The sequence below is a fragment of the Lipotes vexillifer genome, unplaced genomic scaffold (assembly GCF_000442215.2).
Source record: "Lipotes vexillifer unplaced genomic scaffold, Lipotes_vexillifer_v1.1 scaffold648, whole genome shotgun sequence".
NCBI lineage: Eukaryota > Metazoa > Chordata > Mammalia > Artiodactyla > Lipotidae > Lipotes > Lipotes vexillifer.
In genome coordinates this window covers 2,016,953-2,034,784 of record NW_006797096.1, presented here as the reverse complement: position 1 = coordinate 2,034,784, position 17,832 = coordinate 2,016,953, and the positions used below count along the sequence as shown (strand labels likewise).

The 17,832-nt window shown below is 36.2% G+C and overlaps 1 protein-coding gene across 2 annotated transcripts in view; it reads left to right on the top strand.

Annotated features, from left to right (window-relative positions):
* The window catches only part of ORC2 (origin recognition complex subunit 2), a 50,231-nt gene extending 36,559 nt beyond the window's left edge, over window positions 1-13,672 (top strand). Inside the window, exons 11-17 of one of the 2 annotated variants that reach the window (XM_007469207.1) lie at window positions 2,297-2,429; window positions 3,256-3,352; window positions 5,264-5,410; window positions 6,010-6,181; window positions 8,502-8,563; window positions 9,603-9,721; window positions 11,867-13,672. In XM_007469207.1, coding sequence (XP_007469269.1) covers window positions 2,297-2,429; window positions 3,256-3,352; window positions 5,264-5,410; window positions 6,010-6,181; window positions 8,502-8,563; window positions 9,603-9,721; window positions 11,867-11,950 — 814 coding nt within the window. In that variant the 3' untranslated portion in view covers window positions 11,951-13,672. The remainder of the gene's footprint in view (window positions 1-2,296; window positions 2,430-3,255; window positions 3,353-5,263; window positions 5,411-6,009; window positions 6,182-8,501; window positions 8,564-9,602; window positions 9,722-11,866) is intronic. The other variant, XM_007469208.1, reaches the window with a different exon arrangement.
* The last annotated feature ends 4,160 nt before the right edge of the window (window positions 13,673-17,832 follow it).

The window sequence follows — 17,832 nt, the reverse complement described above, 5'->3', positions numbered from 1 at the left end:
TTTTTTTTTTTTTTTTTTTTTTTTTTTTTGCGGTACGCAGGCCTCTCACTCTTGTGGCCTCTCCTGTTGTGGAGCACAGGCTCTGGACGTGCAGGCTCAGCGGCCATGGCTCACGGGCCCAGCCGCTCTACAGCATGTGGGATCTTCCCAGACCGGGGCAAAACCCGTGTCCCCTGAATCAGCAGGCGGACTCTCAACTACTGCACCACCAGGGAAGCCCTGTCTTTTCTAAGTTTAATCAGACTTGAAAGCTATTGTGTAAAATAGCCTTTCTTAGAATTATGAATTATTACTTATAAAAATATTTGAAAATATAATTTGTCAAGATTGATAAATATATCAGTTAGATTTTAATTCACAGTTTCTAAAATGAAAGAATATATATTTTTCTTTCAATCTCATTCTGTTTACATGTACTGTAGACCTTCAGAATTTCATGAGATCTGTTCTCTAAACATTATTTTACCATTTTAAGATTGTTTCTTAGAATATTTTTTTAACTTTATCATTTTTCAAATACCTCAGGTTAAATTTAAATTTCCATTAAAACACCTAGAAGAATGATAAAGATTAAAACATAGTAATTTTTTTCTATAATTACTCTTATATTTGTATTTAAAAGGACCTTAGTATAAAGAAGTGCTTGAAGTGTATGCTAAAATGTGAATGGTGCAGTAAGAGCATAAAAATTGCCACAGTTTTCCCCAATTGATCCTGGTTTTCTTTGCCAATAATAAATCAAAGGAGTATGCTAGTAAGAAAATGATTATCTTCCTTGTTAGGACCTCACCTTCTCTCAATAACTATTTATGGACCTGTTCATTTTGAATTTATAAGGCAGATCTTCACTCTGATCCCATCCCCCAGTCCACCAATTCTTCTTTCTTCCCATATGTCAACTTTGATAACTTGATTTGCTTTGCTTCCCAGCCTAGACCTCATAGTCAGCTACTTTAGTAGAATTGCTAGCTCTCTGAACTCCCTTGCTTCTTTGTTCTGCTGCTTCTATTTTGCTAATCTCTGCCTTTGGGGGTTATCTCTTTTCTATTTCCAGGCTATCCTGCATTGCTACAGAGCATCACGTAAATACTGTTTCTGATTGACCTCCGTTAAAAAATTTTTAAGTATGCTTTTCCTTTGTGTGTGTTGAACTTTAGCCTGACCCCTAGTGCTTGGTGTTCTGGGTTGTCTCATTTACTCTCTTGGCTTCAGTTGCTTTTTGTATGTGAATAACTGCCATAACTATATCTCTAGCCCAGCCAGATCTCACTCCTCAGCAGCAGATGTGAATGTATATTGGAAGTGTCCATGTGGATGTCCTGTAAATAATTCAATATACATAAAATTTAACTTATATTAAATCCCTCAATCCCACCTGCCCCAGCTACCTTGCATAGTGGATGCACCCCATTCATGCAGTCTATGCCAAAAACCTGAGCTATTCTTAATAGCCCCTTTCACTTAACCTTCCATGTCTAATCACTCTCCAAATCCAACCAATTTGACCTGTAAAGCTCTTGACACATTTGTCTCCATGACACCTAATTCAAGTCCATAGTCTTTGGTGGTTTTACCCTCCTTCCTGTCCATTCCCCTGCTCAGTCAATGTAATCTACTAAAAAGATCTTGTTACTTTCCTATTAAAACCTTTCACTTAACACCTAACTCTTTACTTTTAAATGCTCATGTTCCTTGGAATAAAATCCAATTAATGTCTTAGTTGATTTAACAACACTTTTGTGACCTGGCCCCTGATTACTTTTCCAGTTTAATCTATCAGTTAAAACTGCTTCAGCCTATAAGACTTTTTAGTGTCTTGTACCTAGTGCCATGTTCTCCCTTGCCTCTTATTACTTGAAAGGTAGTAGAAGCTTGAGAGAAAGTTGGAACTGCAAGCAAGCTTGGTGTACAGATAATAAAACTGTGCTTTTGCTCTATACAAGTTGGGAATCAGTAGTTATTTAGCCATGCCATTTCTTCCTGTATTCTTTATAAGCTTAAATTAAGGAAACTGGTTGATTATAAAATTGGCAATAAGAAGTACTGAACTTGGGCTTCCCTGGTGGTGCAGTGGTTTAGAGTCTGCCTGCCGACGCAGGGGACGCGGGTTTGTGCCCCAGTCCGGGAGGATCCCACATGCCGCGGAGCGGCTGGGACCGTGAGCCATGGCCGCCGAGCCTGCGCGTCCGGAGCCTGCGCTCCACAACAGGAGAGGCCACAACAGTGAGAGGCCTGCGAACCGCCAAAAAAAAAGAAGTGCTGAACTTTAATTTCATGAGTGCTGTTTTTCTTACAGCCTAGGGTTCAACATTGTGCTTTATGGTTTGGGTTCTAAGAGAGATTTACTGGAAAGATTTCGAACCACCATGCTGCAAGATTGCATTCATGTTGTCATCAATGGCTTCTTTCCTGGAATCAGTGTGAAATCAGTAAGTTTAAAAAATTTTAAAAGGAACAACATCATATCCCCTTCCAGTCCATATCCCCATGTTAATGAGGATGCTATTTCATATTCTGGAGTATTCAGTTTTTGTTTTTATTGCAATAGTTTTCACACTAGTAGGATTGCACAGTGCTTAAGATCATGTGTTTGGGCTCAGAGGGTTCTAGCTTTGACTCCCCATCCTTGAATTTCCTATTTGGTAACTGATAATGTATTAAATCTTAGGGAAATGTTAGCTTTGTTTACTACATTGAATACCAACAGTACTTCTCTCAAGGACAGGATTATGGGGGGCTTCAATTTTATTATGCTTTTATGTCACTTTAGTGCTCTAAAAATAATTAAAATATAAGAATGGGTTATAGTTCTTTGATCATTTTTACTCCAGATGCTCATATCTCTTCATCATTTGAAAATTAATTTAAACCTTTTGAGTTCTGGATATTAACCAGTGTAATATTCCTTTTTAAAAGTGTCCTTAATGTTTGAGTCCTCTTTCATTTGATAAATCTATAGTTTTCTAATATTTTTCATATTGTTAGTTTTTTGTTTTGTTTTGTTTTTACTACCTGCTTATGTTATCTTTACACCTTTGCTATTCTTCCCTGTTTCCTTTTAGCGATGACTTACGCAAAGAAATGAATTAGATGTACTTAAGTACCAGTAGAATTTCTGAAGTGATTTTTCAGACTTCGTGGGAAATCCAAATTTATTTTTAATTTATGAAAGAAAGGATTGGTTTGCTAATTGTATTTATCCTACATGACAGAATAAGTTATAACTGATGTACCTCTTGCACTTTTATGACATAGATTCTGAATTCTATAACAGAAGAAGTCCTTAATCATATGGGTACTTTCCGCAGTGTGCTGGATCAGCTAGACTGGATAATAAACAAATTTAAAGAAGGTAACGTGAAGGAGATGCTCTATAGTTTTAGGGTGAAGCTAAGCGTACTTATTTGTGTACTAGTATACATAAAATTGAGGATTGTTTTAATAATGACACTTCTCTCAATGCTGATTTAGATTTAGATTTCTTTAAAATCTTTTTCTGTGAACTTCAACTTACCTAACAGGAAAGAATTACTCCTGCTACCTTGAATTTATATAGCCAAAGCCTCTTTTTTCCCCAAAAAACCTTTTATTTCAGGATAATTTTCAAGTTTTGTTTGGCCAGTGTAAAGTGTTTCCAGTTAATTGGAACCTCTATGTCCGATAGTTTTATATTGTTTAATATGTTTATAAAGCATTCTTATCTTTATCCTGAGTAAATATCAATGCATTTGAATAATTTCATATACTAAAATCTGAGAAATGGGGGAAAAAACATTTGTTGTTGATGTTTTGGTGTGAATGTTTTTGTTATATGAGCATTTCAGAAAATTAAAAATAAAATTATTTAGGGTCTAACAATTGTCATTTAGTCATTGCTTAACAATTAAATGGAGTAATTGGTTATGCTTAATGATTTAATGGATGATTTTGATATTGTTTGTACACTCACTAAAATAGGTGCCTGAATCATTTTTTATATATATTTATATGTAGTTACTCTATCATATATAATCTGTATTATAATAAATATTTATATATTATATAATCTGTATTATCTAAATATTTATATTTATATTAAATAATTTATAATTACATAAATCATATAAATGTTTTACATAGATACAATATAGATGTTATATAATTATGAATTATATAAATTATAATTGTATATTACATATGTAATATAATAATTATGTTTGTTTACATATAATTTAAATACTGACTATGGTGACTTCTAGAATTTAAGGAACCTTGGACTTTCAAAAATGTGTCATCTCAGAATCTTTGTCACTATATTGTCTCTCTTGTCCCTCTGTCCCCAGTGGAAGAGAAATGTACTTATTCTCTTTAAAAAGCTCATCTTTTGTCATAAATGCCCATGTCCCATTTCTTACCAGCTCCTCAGGGACTTAGCAATGGCTTTTAAACATGTATAGAACTTCGTCCATCTTAAGAAAAATATTTACCTGATTCTACTGCCCTTTCACTCTATTTTATTTCCCTATTTCAATATGATTTGAGAGTTTTTGAAGACATGTCCTGCCTTCTACTTTTTACTTGTTTCCTTCTTAATTTCTTGCCTCTGTGCTACCTGAATTGTATGCTTGAAGATCACCTGTAATTTTTTTCATACTAAAAACACTGACCTTGCCTCACCCTTTGTTTATCTTGATCTCTCCAGTATTTGATGGTGTTGACATCTCCATCATCCCAATTCTTCCTTCACTGACTTTTATGATATTTTACTTCTCTGACCTTCCTCATGCTTTGGGCAATGTCCTAAGCTTCTCCCCTTATTTTGTCTCTTGGCTTTTGTGATAACCAGGGTTTTCTATATTCTCTCTTAATGGTTAATGAGAACTCTTTTTTTTGGAGGAGGGGATGACTCCCTCCTTTATCCCACCTTGCAATTCAACATGCACAGATTCACCTCCAATCCAGTATGTATCTTGCCTTATTTCCTATGCCATATTAAAACTGGTTTCTTCATGGTCTGATTCAAGTGTTAACCATTCCGGTTAAGTCTCTAACTGCTCCAGTGTCTACTGATTTCCAATGAATTTCTTTTTTTTTTTAAGACTATAATAATGTCTTGCCTGTTTTATGAGTGACTGACATAGCTTCTCAAATAAATTGCATACCCCTAAGCAATAGCTCTTTTGTCCTGTGCTACTTTGATATATTCTTTAATACAGTCCTTGCATGTGGTAGGGTCTTCACAAGTACTCACTGAAAATAATAATTGCATTCTCTTTCCTTTTAGAGTCTTCTTTAGAACTCTTTCTTCTTATCCACAATTTGGATAGCCAAATGTTGAGAGGAGACAAAAGCCAGCAGATTATTGGACAGTTGTCATCTTCACGTAATATATACCTTATAGCATCTATTGATCACCTCAATGCTCCTCTCAGTAAGTTAAATATTACTATTTTTCCTTCTTGAGATATCAGTCTTTGAAAATTAATTTTCTTAATGTTATCATGGCATTTTTATTGTTTTTTAAGTATGCTTTTCCTTTGTTGTGTGTTTAAAGACATAGTTACCAAAAATATAGGTGTCCTTAATCTGATTTAGAACATAATTCTTGTAAATAAAAATTTAGATATTAAAGGGTGTGTTTTACAGCTAAGGTTTCATGAAGGAGAACTATTATTTTGGTTTCTTTCTACTCTTCTTTGTGGAATTGCAACATTTATTTTATGCATTTAATTCAGACTTTGTGATAATCCTATAAAATAAAATGTTAAATTATTAAAATTTTTAAAAGAATGCCTTGGTAGTGCTAATATATTTTAACTTGTATTTAATATACAAATAAAGATTCAGATGTTGATTGACAGTGAAATTAGGATTGTGAGGTACTGATTTGGATGGGGAAATAGCAAAAATGAAAATTTTCAGGATTTGCTTTTTATTTAATGCTTTCTGTTCTTTCCTAGAGCGGAATCTGGTAACAAGACAATATGAAAATAATTAGTAATTCTTGTTTTCTTTGATCATGTACTCTAGTGTGGGATCATGCAAAGCAGAGTCTTTATAACTGGCTCTGGTATGAAACTACTACATATAATCATTATACTGAAGAAACCTCCTATGAGAATTCTCTTCTGGTTAAACAATCTGGATCACTACCACTTAGTTCCCTAACTCATGTCTTACGAAGCCTTACCCCTAATGCAAGGTAAGAATGAAAACTATAGTTTCTTTTTCAAAACACTCTATATATTTTAAGGTATGCCATACTAGGTTTTAATGGCAATACTAAAGTCCTTACTTAGTTTGCAGGATTGACAGAAATAGTAGTAATAATAGTTGCCAGTACTGGGTTATGCATTAGGCAGACTACTCAGTAGTAATAATAAATAATAATAATAAATATAATAATAAAGCAAGAGTACCAGCATTTTTGTTTTTAATAGACTTTTATGTTTCTGAGTAAGAGCATCTCAGTGTTCATCATAGAGGAAAAAGCAGAATTTTGATGGATTTTACTTAAATTTGATAGTTATTTTTAATTACATATTGAACATTATGATTCAAACACAGGGCCCTTTACATGAAATAGCTCATTTGATCCTCACAGCTCCTCTAAGGTAGATAGTAAAGGGCACAGAGATTTTGATCCAAATCTGCATGGTTCCAAAGCTCATTCTCTTAAATCTTGAGCATCTTTGTATAGTGTCTCCAGTGAAGCCCTTCAGCAGCCTAACCAAGAGTCATATCTGAATTAATAAAAGCAATTAATAAAGGTTAAGGAAAGTTGTATACAGCATAAACCAGGAAAAAATAAATTGCATAATTAACCTGTTGAAAAAAGGCGTTTAGTAGCCTCACAGGAGGCCACAGAGAAAAACGTAAGAGGCAAGTCCTGAGCATTCCTTTCCCAACCACCCCCCTGCCAGTATCTCATACCACAGTGCAGTGTTAAAACTAGGAGACTGACATTGGCATAATCCAGAGAGCTTATTCAGACTTCAGCATTGATATGTGCACCCATTTGTGCATGTGTGTGTGTTTAGGTCTGTGCAGTTTTGTCACATGTGTAGCCTTGTGTAACTACCACAATCAAGATACGCAACTTTATCATCACAAGACTCCCTTGTGATGTTAACCCTTAAATGCTAATTTCAGTGAATTTTGTTACTCTATAGAGCTGTTTTTGTACACTTGAAGGTTATCATTGCAGTAATAGTGAAATATGTACTAAATGAATATCTAATCAAAATTTTTGATGGAATTGGGAATAGAAAAAGTGTTCATTTAATTTTCCTATTATGCTTACTCCTAATGGTCTGTTCCAAGTTATTACCTATAAACTTGGGAATCCATGCAATGTAAATGCTCTAATGCAATTATTTTTTAGTTGGGCATACCTAAATGTCTATGTGCTAGTCTCCAGTGCTCTTTTGGTTCATTCTGTACACTCCAATATAATTTAGTATTTACTTGGTATGAATGTGATTGATCAAAAAGTCTTCACCAAAATTCAGCAGTGTAGTCAGTGGTAGTACTTAGTTATAAAGTGGTCATTCAGATGATCCAAAATATGCTTATAGAAATTATCTTCTAGACTGTCATAAAAATGAAAATGCAAAAGGTTTAAAATTTTTGCCAAATCCAGGGACTTTCGGGGAAGTTGGTTTGTGTAACACTGCTTCCAACCCAATAATTCTACTTGGTACACACTCCTACAGAAACAATTCAAAATATGAAAGAGTATTTATTTATAATTGTATTTAATTTAATAAATTTTTTATTAATTAAAATTGGAAGTAATGTGAACACCCAAAACCAGTAGGGAAATGGTCAGTTTGTGGTACGATAGATGAGCAGACATTAAAAACTTTAGGAAGAATTTTCAAAGACATGGGAAAATCAGTAAGTGAAAAAGAGAGGTATAAAATGGTATGTACCATATGTAAATGCGTGAATTTATGTTTTCACACTGCCTTGTTCCACAAAGATTTGAGAAAGCAGCATATGCACGTATGATCTCCACATCAAATATTAGTGGCTGTTATTTTAAGGTTATGGGGTTATTTTTCTCTTTAGTTTTTATTATATATTACAGGTTTTCTATAGTGGACCAACCTGTAGTCTAAAAAAAAAACAAGTTGACCCTGAACAACGTTGGGGTCAATCCGTGCCTAACTTACAGTCGGCCCTCCATATCCACAGTTCCTCCACATCTGCAGGTTCAACTAACTGGGGGCTGTGTGGTATTGTAGTGTTTACTGTTGAAAAATATCCACGCATAAGTAGACCCACGCAGTTCAAACCCGTGCTGTTCAAGGGTCAGCTGTACTCCTAGATTTTCTTTAAAAGGAAATAAAAAGGCTTCTCCATTTTAAGTAGACCAGGATACGATGTTCCTTGAGAAAGGAACAGAAGGTAATACAGACAGGCCAGGTGTTTCACACTCTTTGTGTATTTTACTATTAGCTGTTATCTTTGAATGTTAACATTGTGGATTTGAATTCCTGTTTTTTTTTTTTCCCTAGGGGGATTTTCAGGCTACTAATAAAGTATCAGCTGGATAACCAGGAAAACCCTTATTACATTGGTATCCACTATATATTTTTTAATTTATTTATTTTATTTTTGGCTGCGTTGGGTCTTCGTTGCTAGGCGCAGGTTTTCTCTGGTTGCGGCGAGTGGGGGCTACTCTTCTATGTGGTGTGCAGACTTCTCATTGCGGTGGCTTCTCTTGTTGGGAGCACGGGCTCTAGGTGCACGGGCTTCAGCAGTTATGGCACATGGGCTCAGTAGTTGTGGCTTGTGGGCTCTAGAGTGCAGGCTCAGTAGTTGTGGCGCACGGGCTTAGTTGCTCCATGGCATGTGGGATCTTCCTGGACCAGGGCTCGAACCTGTGTCCCCTGCACTGGCAGGTGGATTCTTAACCACTGCACCACCAGAGAAGCCCCATGGTATCCAATATTTATGATATTAAATTGTGTGACTTTTTGTTTCATCCCATAAATTCTTTTTTCTAGAATCTAATAGCAGCACTCTAGTTTTTCACAGCAGTGAATGAATGGTTTGCTCTGTGATATCGTGTCTGCCATATCGAAAATTTTGAAGCAGCCCTACAGATACACTGCTGAACAGGCTGTTTGCCAGTACAAATTGAAAGACAAATCCAACTTAATTTTAAAATTTCCTGTGCTACCTATGGATGTGTGTCTACCAACTACATATATTTCATATGCTGGGCATCTTAGATTTTCATCCCCTTGAGTGAAATAATGTGTTAAATTTAAACACACATTTTAATAATTATTCAGCTCTCATTTGACTTACTAGTTCCCTCTTTAAAAAAAAGTCAGCTTTATTCACGCTGTTTAAAACTGTCCATGGGATTATGTCATACTTGGCCACAGTTGACTGCTTTCAACCAATCAGTTCTCTTTTAAGAATGTAAGCCACAGTACATAACACCTAAGTATTCCCTAGCTTTGCTTTTTCCAGAGATACTTACTTCAACTGCTTTGACATACTTTGGTAATAGCACTTTTTTTCTGTGTTCTTCGGCATGGGTATCCATATATGGAGTCATGTCTTAAATACTGACTTATGTTCACATTATCTTTTGCACTCTCCAGGACTTTCTTTTCAAGACTTTTACCAGCAGTGTCGGGAGGCATTCCTTGTCAATAGTGATCTGACACTTCGGGCCCAATTAACTGAATTTAGGGACCACAAGCTTATAAGAACAAAGAAGGTGAGACTTTGCTGCTGTAGCATTGTGTGCCACGATTAGTGTATCTCATTTACTTAAGGACAAGTATGCCTGATTATGAAACTGAGGTTGCCTGATGGGTCACAAGGATCCATTTAGGCAGTGTGCCATTTGAGTTCTGTAGACAGAGAGAAGGTAAAAGTACTCTGCTTCAGAGTAGAGCAGAAGACTTACGACTTCTAGTCCAGAGTAACAGGCCATTAGAAATGAGTCAAATAATCCTATTTCCTTCTCCCTCTCTTCCTTCTACCCTATCATTAATCCAGTCTATATTTATTGAGCACTAACTTTATATGAGATATTTCACTAAGCATTAGGATACAGAAGTTAGCAAAAACCTAATTTCTTTTCTCATAAAGCTTAAAGTCTAATGGAGGAGATGGACATTTGCCAAATAATCACACACACGTAAAGTTTAAACTGTGGTAAGTCCTGTGATTAGAAGGGACATGGTTCTGAAAGAGCATATTACAGTAGGTGGATTTGACCTAGTTATGGGTATCAGAAGAGACCACTGAGCTGAGACCTAGGAAGACTAGGAGATAACTAGGTCAGACAGGGAAGGGAAGAGAATTCTAGGCAGGAACAGCATGCAAAGAGGCCCCAGAACAAAAGGCAGCCAGCATGACACAAATGATACTGAAAAGATAGTGATGTAAGGGCTAGACTATGCATGACTTTTAGGCCAAGGAAAGGGTTTTAATCTTTATTCTGAAATAATGGGGAGTCATTTAAAAAATTGTTCTGACAATGGTATGGAGAGTGGAATGGGGCAGGGTAAGATGGGGATTGCCAGAAGTCAAGGCACAGAGACCAGCTAGAAAGGTGTTAGTAGCCTGATGGTAATCTGGACTAGGGTAAAGAGAGAAGAGTGGTTGGATTCAGAATTGACAAGAATTGATGATAGATTGGATACGGGAGCCAAGGGAAAGGAAGGTGTCAAGAGTGATTCCTGGTTTCTGGCTTGCACAACCAGAGAGGTGGTGGGATCATTGGATGAGAAGCTGGAAGAGCAACATTTTGGGGGAGACATAGCATGAGTTCACGGTCTTATGTTTGGACTTAACTCTGTTTGAGGTTCTTCTGAGATTTCTGAGTAGAGATGTCAGCTAGGCATTTGGATTCCTGGGACAAGATACCAGAGAAAAGATCTGGGCTAGAGATACAAGGTTATGATTCCTACATATTTAAGTTATAACTGAAACCAGGCATTGGTGAGATTATCTAGAGAGAGGACATATAGTGAGATTAGAGGGCCAAGAACTAAGCCTAGCAGTGTGACACTTAACAGCCAAGTAGAAGATAAGCCTGCAGAGGTGAAACAGCCACAGAGCCAAGAAGAAAACGAAGTTGTCACAGAAGCCAAGAGAAGCATGTTTTAAGAAAGAACAGTCAGGGACTTCCCTGGTGGTCCAGTGGTTTAGACTCCACACTTCCAACACAGTGGGCACGAGTTTGATCCCTGGTCAAGGAACTAAGATCCCACACCCCACACGCTGCGTGGTGCAGCCAAAAAAACAAAAAAGGTCAGCCGTCTCAGGAGCTGCCAAGAGGCCAAAAAGACAAAGACTGAAGATACATAATGAATTTAGGAAACTGGAATTCCTTGGTGGGCTAAGCAAAAGCTCTTCTGGTGACATGATAATGGTGGCAGTAGGTAGGTTGGCCTGGATTGAGTGAAAAGCAGGGAAATGGAGACCATTTATAGACAACTCTTCTGGAAAGGTGCCAGGGTTATATGACAGATGGAGAAGAATGAGGAATCTAATGAGGGTTATTTTAAAATGGGAGATACCCGAACCTATAGCCAATGGGAAGGATCCAGTTGAAAGGGGACTAAAAGAACAGAGGAGTCAGTGGTATAAGATTTTAGAAAGAGCAGGAAGGTGGAAAATAAAATACCCACCTTCTCATCCTGTAGTCTTTTCCACTATAAAGCAGCTTAACTATAAATTCAGTGTATTTAATAGATATATATGCCTGTGTGCCCTCTGGCTTTAATTTTTATACCTTTATATTTATATAAAATATTAATGAAATCAAATCAATGTTTTGTTTAACCTACAACAGGATTCAAATATATCTCTTACGAATGACTAACATCCAGGGTATTTTTACATCTTTTAGGGAACTGATGGAGTGGAATATTTATTAATTCCTGTTGACAGTGGAACATTGACTGATTTCTTGGAGAAGGAAGAGGAACTTTGAAGCTCTCCTGCACTCTTGAATCTTCTGTGGAAGAGCTGTACCCCAGCTGCCACTCCTCTAGTCTAAAATGTTGTGTTTACATCCAATATTAGACTCTTTTTCCAATGTACAAGATTTAAAATTGGGAGGGGGAATGTCATCAATTAGAACCTTGATTATTAGCCTGGCTGGCGTACCATCCTAGTACTATGCAGTGGTCCTCAAGTTGGAGAAAATGTGCCTTTCATTCATTACCTCTCTGGAGACTTCTTGCTGGAAGGAACAGTGTGCTCAGGGACTATTTGGAGCTGGATGTTTTGAATTCTTTTATACCAGAGATGATATTCCTAATTTTTCGAGGGCCTTTTAACACTCCTGGAGCTATTTGCAAATGTGCTTGTTCCAGAGTGTGGAAGTACAAAGACATTGCAGCATCACGTAAATCGGCTTTATTTGCTATTCCATGTGTCAGAATTGAAGAGTATAATAGAGAAGGCAGATCATCTCTCACTGTTTCTGAAATGGCTTAACAAAAGTTGTAAGATTGGGGGAAAGTAGGTAATTCAGCTTTTTCTCCTTTTGTATTTAGGCTACATGCTGATAGAGGAAGAAGGAGCATGATGCCATTCAGCTGGGAGAGGAGGAAAAACATAGAGTATATAGGGTGTATGCCCGTCCCAGAGAGCACGTGAACAATAACAGATCGTGCTGCTCAGGACGCTTAATGTCTGTGCCGTCACCTTCAGGATACAAGTTAGAAGCCAGGCTAGAGAAACACAAACCTGAATTTCATTTTAGTTATTTTTTCAAGGCAACAGAAAATAAAAATTTAACTATTCTTGTATATCAACATGTTTTTCTTTTCTTGAATAACATGCAGATGAGCAGCATATTAATGGCTGGCTTTAAATGAATTTGATTTCTTTATCAAGTAGGCCTAAAATTCACTGTAAGACATTTCAGTTTTTTCCTTAAAATGACAATTTCAAACCTCCTAAATACTCAAGCCTTTTTTTCTCTTAGGAAAGACAAGAAGGCTAATCTCGGCCACTGGAGTCAGCTCATAGTCTTCACATACTCCCTGAACTATTTCATACTTGGAAATGAAATTCTTCATTAAAATATCACTGTAATATACTGCATCAGCATTTCTCACTCATTTCTCATCTTGTAAACCCCTTTTATGAAAATATTTCCCAAAATGATCAGAATTTTTAAAACCATTTCTTTGTGTCATATAATGAAGTAATTTTATTTTAAATCCATGCATTAAGGGGTTTAGTCTTAAGCATAATTACTAATCAAAATATTTAAATTTATACATGAATAGGATTCTAAAATTGTTTAATTATACCAAAGGATATTCAATGAAAAGTGATTTTCCTTACCATCCCCTGATCCAGTCCCTTAGGCAGCCATTGACAACAGTTTAAGCATTCTTCCCAAGGTATTCTATGCACATCTAAGGGTATTTGTCTGTATTTCTCATTTTAAAAACACAAATGGTGGCATATGATGCTTGCTGGTTTGCACCTTGTTTTTGTTTTTTGCTTAATATATTTAGTTTATTATAACTTACAGTATAAAAAAGTATATGAAATCTTTAATGACCTAATGTGCAAACTTTGCATTTGCCCTTAAATATCTACTGGTTTATTTTTATAATTTTTGTGTCTATACTGTTTGTTTGCAAGCAGGATGTGTGAATAGTCTTTACTATTAATAAAGAAACCAATTTGGATATAACCATTTTTTTTTTCATTTATAGTACTGGGTTTTTTTACTAAAGATATCTTGAAGTGCTTCAAAAGTTTTATGAGTGCATCTCACAGTTCTGATGGTGATCTTGGCAGAATTATATGTTCTTCGTTACCTTGTTTCAACGTCAGTGTTGCTTCAGCTCTATCAGTTTGATTGCTAAGGCTCCAAACTTCTGCTGTTACTCGCTTCTCGCAAGATTGAACAGACCTGAAACCTTGAAAGATTTTTCTGGCTTCTCTTAATAAAATGGCTAAAATAAGCCAAAAAAGGCACAGGGGATGCAGGACAGACAGTTACACTCTACAAACTTGGCATAATACTGAATTCCTTAGGCAGGGGGTTCTAAACCGGTTCTTGTGATACTCCAGAAACTTAACTTTCTTAGCATCATGTTTGCCATTTTAATATATGAACATGTCATTCATACAGAAGATCAGTAAGTTCAAGGGATGGTGCATAGGTTTTACTTAAAAAAAATTACTAACAGAACTTTAGAAATCTACAGTTGACCCTTGAACAACACAGGTTCGAATTGTGTGGGTCCACTTAAATGCAGATTTTTTCCAATAGTAAATACTACAGTACTACACAATCCACGGTTGGTTGAACCCACGGATATATAAAGAGAAACTGAGCATACACAGGGAGAGCCAGCTATAAGTTACACTTGGATATTTTACTGTGCAGAAGGTCAGCACTCCTAAACCCCACATTGTTTAAGGGTCAACTGTATTTTTCCCCTCAACCAATTCAAACCTGGAGCCAGTAGCAAGTTCACAATATATTTTCCTACATTCTAGGAGGTGAGGTGACTCTTCCAGATTAGTCCTGAGTGGCTCTCAGATATAACAGTGAGTCATGAGAGTCTGCCTCATCACAGACTGTGTCTCCTAAAAGCCAAGGGATAAACTGTCATGTAAATGACTTTCTCAGGCTTTTTGTAATTATTTGATTTCTCTCCCTTGGGAGAGTCTCCCATACTTTTTCAAACAGCTGTTAAGCCATGTTAATTCATGTTTGCTGAGAACTTACCAAGTAGAAGGCTCTGTGCTAGGCAGTTGAGAGAATATGAAAATGTGCTGTGAAATATCTAGTTGAGGTTTTAACAGCATTAAAAATTACAGTATCCTTAATGTGTTGAATAAAGTAAATTTGAAATAACTAACGCTATGGAAAATATAACTTCAAGCATGAGTATAACAAAGCTCATTACCAAATTTTCATTATTTTGGCATATATCACTTGGGCCTCAAGTCTTAAGTATTTAGGTCACCTAAATACTTCAGCATCTTTACTTTTGCTACCCAAAGTGTGGTCCTCAAAATGGCAGCATCAGCATCTCCTGGGAACTTAAGAAATGCTTGGGCCCTTACTCAGGCATCTGAATCAATCTGCATTTTAACTAAATCTCCAGATGTTCTGGTACACATTAAAAGTTTGAAAAGCAATGATATATACAACTAAGCGGTCAACATGTTAAAGTTAACAGTTCAGAAAATTTGACAGCTGAAAGTAAATAATCTTGAGTGGTACTTTATTTTTTAAAAACTGCACAGGAAGAAAAAAATAAAAATAAATCCTGCATAGGATGTGTTTGGGAGTATTTTTAATTATTTAGAAATGCTAGCATGCCAGTAAAGAAACTGGATTTAACATAAAATTACTTTACTGAGATCCTTACTGCCGTCATCAGTCAGTTACAGATGAAATCACATCACACCTTGAGTGTGCTATAAAGAAAAAAAGGAGGGTTTGAGAGCTACTGGCTTCAGTTTCTTTGTCATCACCTCTGACCATACCTTCCCTGCCTTGTGCTTTCCACCATGACAATAATTACTTGGGTCTACATGAATTAATTACTTGGGTTTTCCAATGTGCTGTGCTGTTTCTCTACTTAGTGCACTTGTTGAAGCTGTCCCTCTTGACTGAATTCTACCCCCTTTCCCCAGAAGACCTTCCCTATAAACCCTATGCATACCTTTATCATAGTTACTTAAGAGTTTATTGTAACCGTCATCCAAATTTCTGTCCTATCCTCCCCACATCTCTATGGGCCCAGCACACAGAAAGTGAACACTGAATGAATGAAGCAAATACCATTAAGACAGTCTCTCAAAGCTGCTATCATCTCATTCTCTCTACTTTGACAAAGCTGACCATCTCATTGAAGCTTTCTACTTCTTGGCTTCTGACACTTAGCTGTTCTCCCACCTTTCTTGGTGGCTCCTCCAACTCTAACTGGGGGGCAGTTCATAAGGCTCACTCCTACTGGTTATTTCTGTAGTGAATCAGTATTACAGATGAACCACCAAGAATAATTTACAAGTTAGGATCCCAAAGCCTCCAGGAGGAAAAAGATTGGTAGGAAAAGGATCCTACAAAGGAAATATAAAATTCTATGCTTCTCATCTTAGTCAAATAGTATTTTAAAAGATTTGCTTTTGCCATTACCATAGTAACATGCTCAGTGGAGAAATTGGAAATACATATAAAAGCATTAAAAAGAAAAAATGGGGACTTCCCTGGTGGCGCAGTGGTTAAGAATCCGCCTGCCAATGAAGGGGACATGGGTTTGATCCCTGGTCCGGGAAGATCCCACATGCTGCGGAGCAACTAAGCTCGTGTGCCACAACTACTGAAGCCTGCGTGCCTAGAGCCCGTGCTCCGCAACTAAAGAGGCCACCGAAGCGAGAAGACTGCACACCGCTACGAAGAGTAGCCCCTGCTCGCCGCAACTAGAGAAAGCCCACGTGCAGTAATGAAGACCCAACACAGCCAAAAAATATATATATATTAAATTAAAAAAAAACAAAACCTCTCATCATATCCCCAGAGAAAATCACAGTTAAAATGGATTTCTTTTTCCCTTCAGGATTTCTTCCATACCTCTTATATCAGTTCTGTCATCAATGTATTTCATTAAGATACACTGTAGTTAAGCACACAGGCTCTGGAGCCAGACTGCCTGAGTTTGTGTCCTAACTAACTCCATCACTTCCTAGCTACGTGGCCTTGGGCAAACTACTTAACTTCTGTTTCAGTTTCCTCATCTGTAAAATGGGAGTAACAATACTTATATGCTTGTTTATAAAGGATTGAAAGTGTTTATAAAGCACCTAGAAGAGTGCCTGGCACAAAATTAATACTGTATAAGTACTCACTAACATTATTTTGAAAATTAACCATCTTTATATTGAATACATTACTAATAAAATTACAGGTGAGTTACCTAAAAAGCAATAAAGCAATAATTACATGAATAATGATCATGTATATTTAAAACAAAAAGCAAAACTCATGCTGAGGGACTTCCCTGGCCGTCCAGTGGTTAAGACTCCATGCTTCCACTGCAGGGGTCACTGGTTTGATCCCTGGTCGGGGAACTAAGATCCTGCATGCGGCACAGCATGGCCAAAAAAAACCAAAAAAAGCCCAAAAAACTCATCCTGATAAATCTCATACTGATTCTGAAATTTAGGTGGGAGATTAGTGATCTAGGAACAGAAACATATAGATAGACCATATCACCCTCCAGAGGCTACTACCTATATATAGGTGTTCTAATCCCAAGTTTTAAAGTTTATATGTATATGTATATATATATATTTTTTATTATTTTTACTTTATTATTTAATTATATATTTTATATATAATATATATATTTTTACATATATATGTTATATATTTTATTTTATATATATATGTAAAATATATATGTATATATATAAAAATATAAAATACATATATTTTAAAGTATATTTTTAAAATAACTAAGGAGAGATATAGAATGACACATCCCATCTATAATTAAGCTAAGGAGATGATTACTTGAGCTACTGATATTTCCCAAGAATGTTAAGTAAACAGGTTTACTCCATCTTTCCTAGAGGTTATAATGGATACATATTATACAATATATTCTTTAATTTGTTCTTTATAATAATTGTTCTTTAATGGTAATTATATTATTGTTCTTACCTTCTGAGCTACAGAACATCTGTTGAAGCAGATCAAGAAACCAGAAATGATAATGTACCTTCTAAGACATTCTTTCAGAAGGATACCCCACTGATTCATGTTATGCATTTGAGTTGGGAGCCATTCGATTTGTAGATTGTGTCATCTGGTTGTTCCTGCATGCA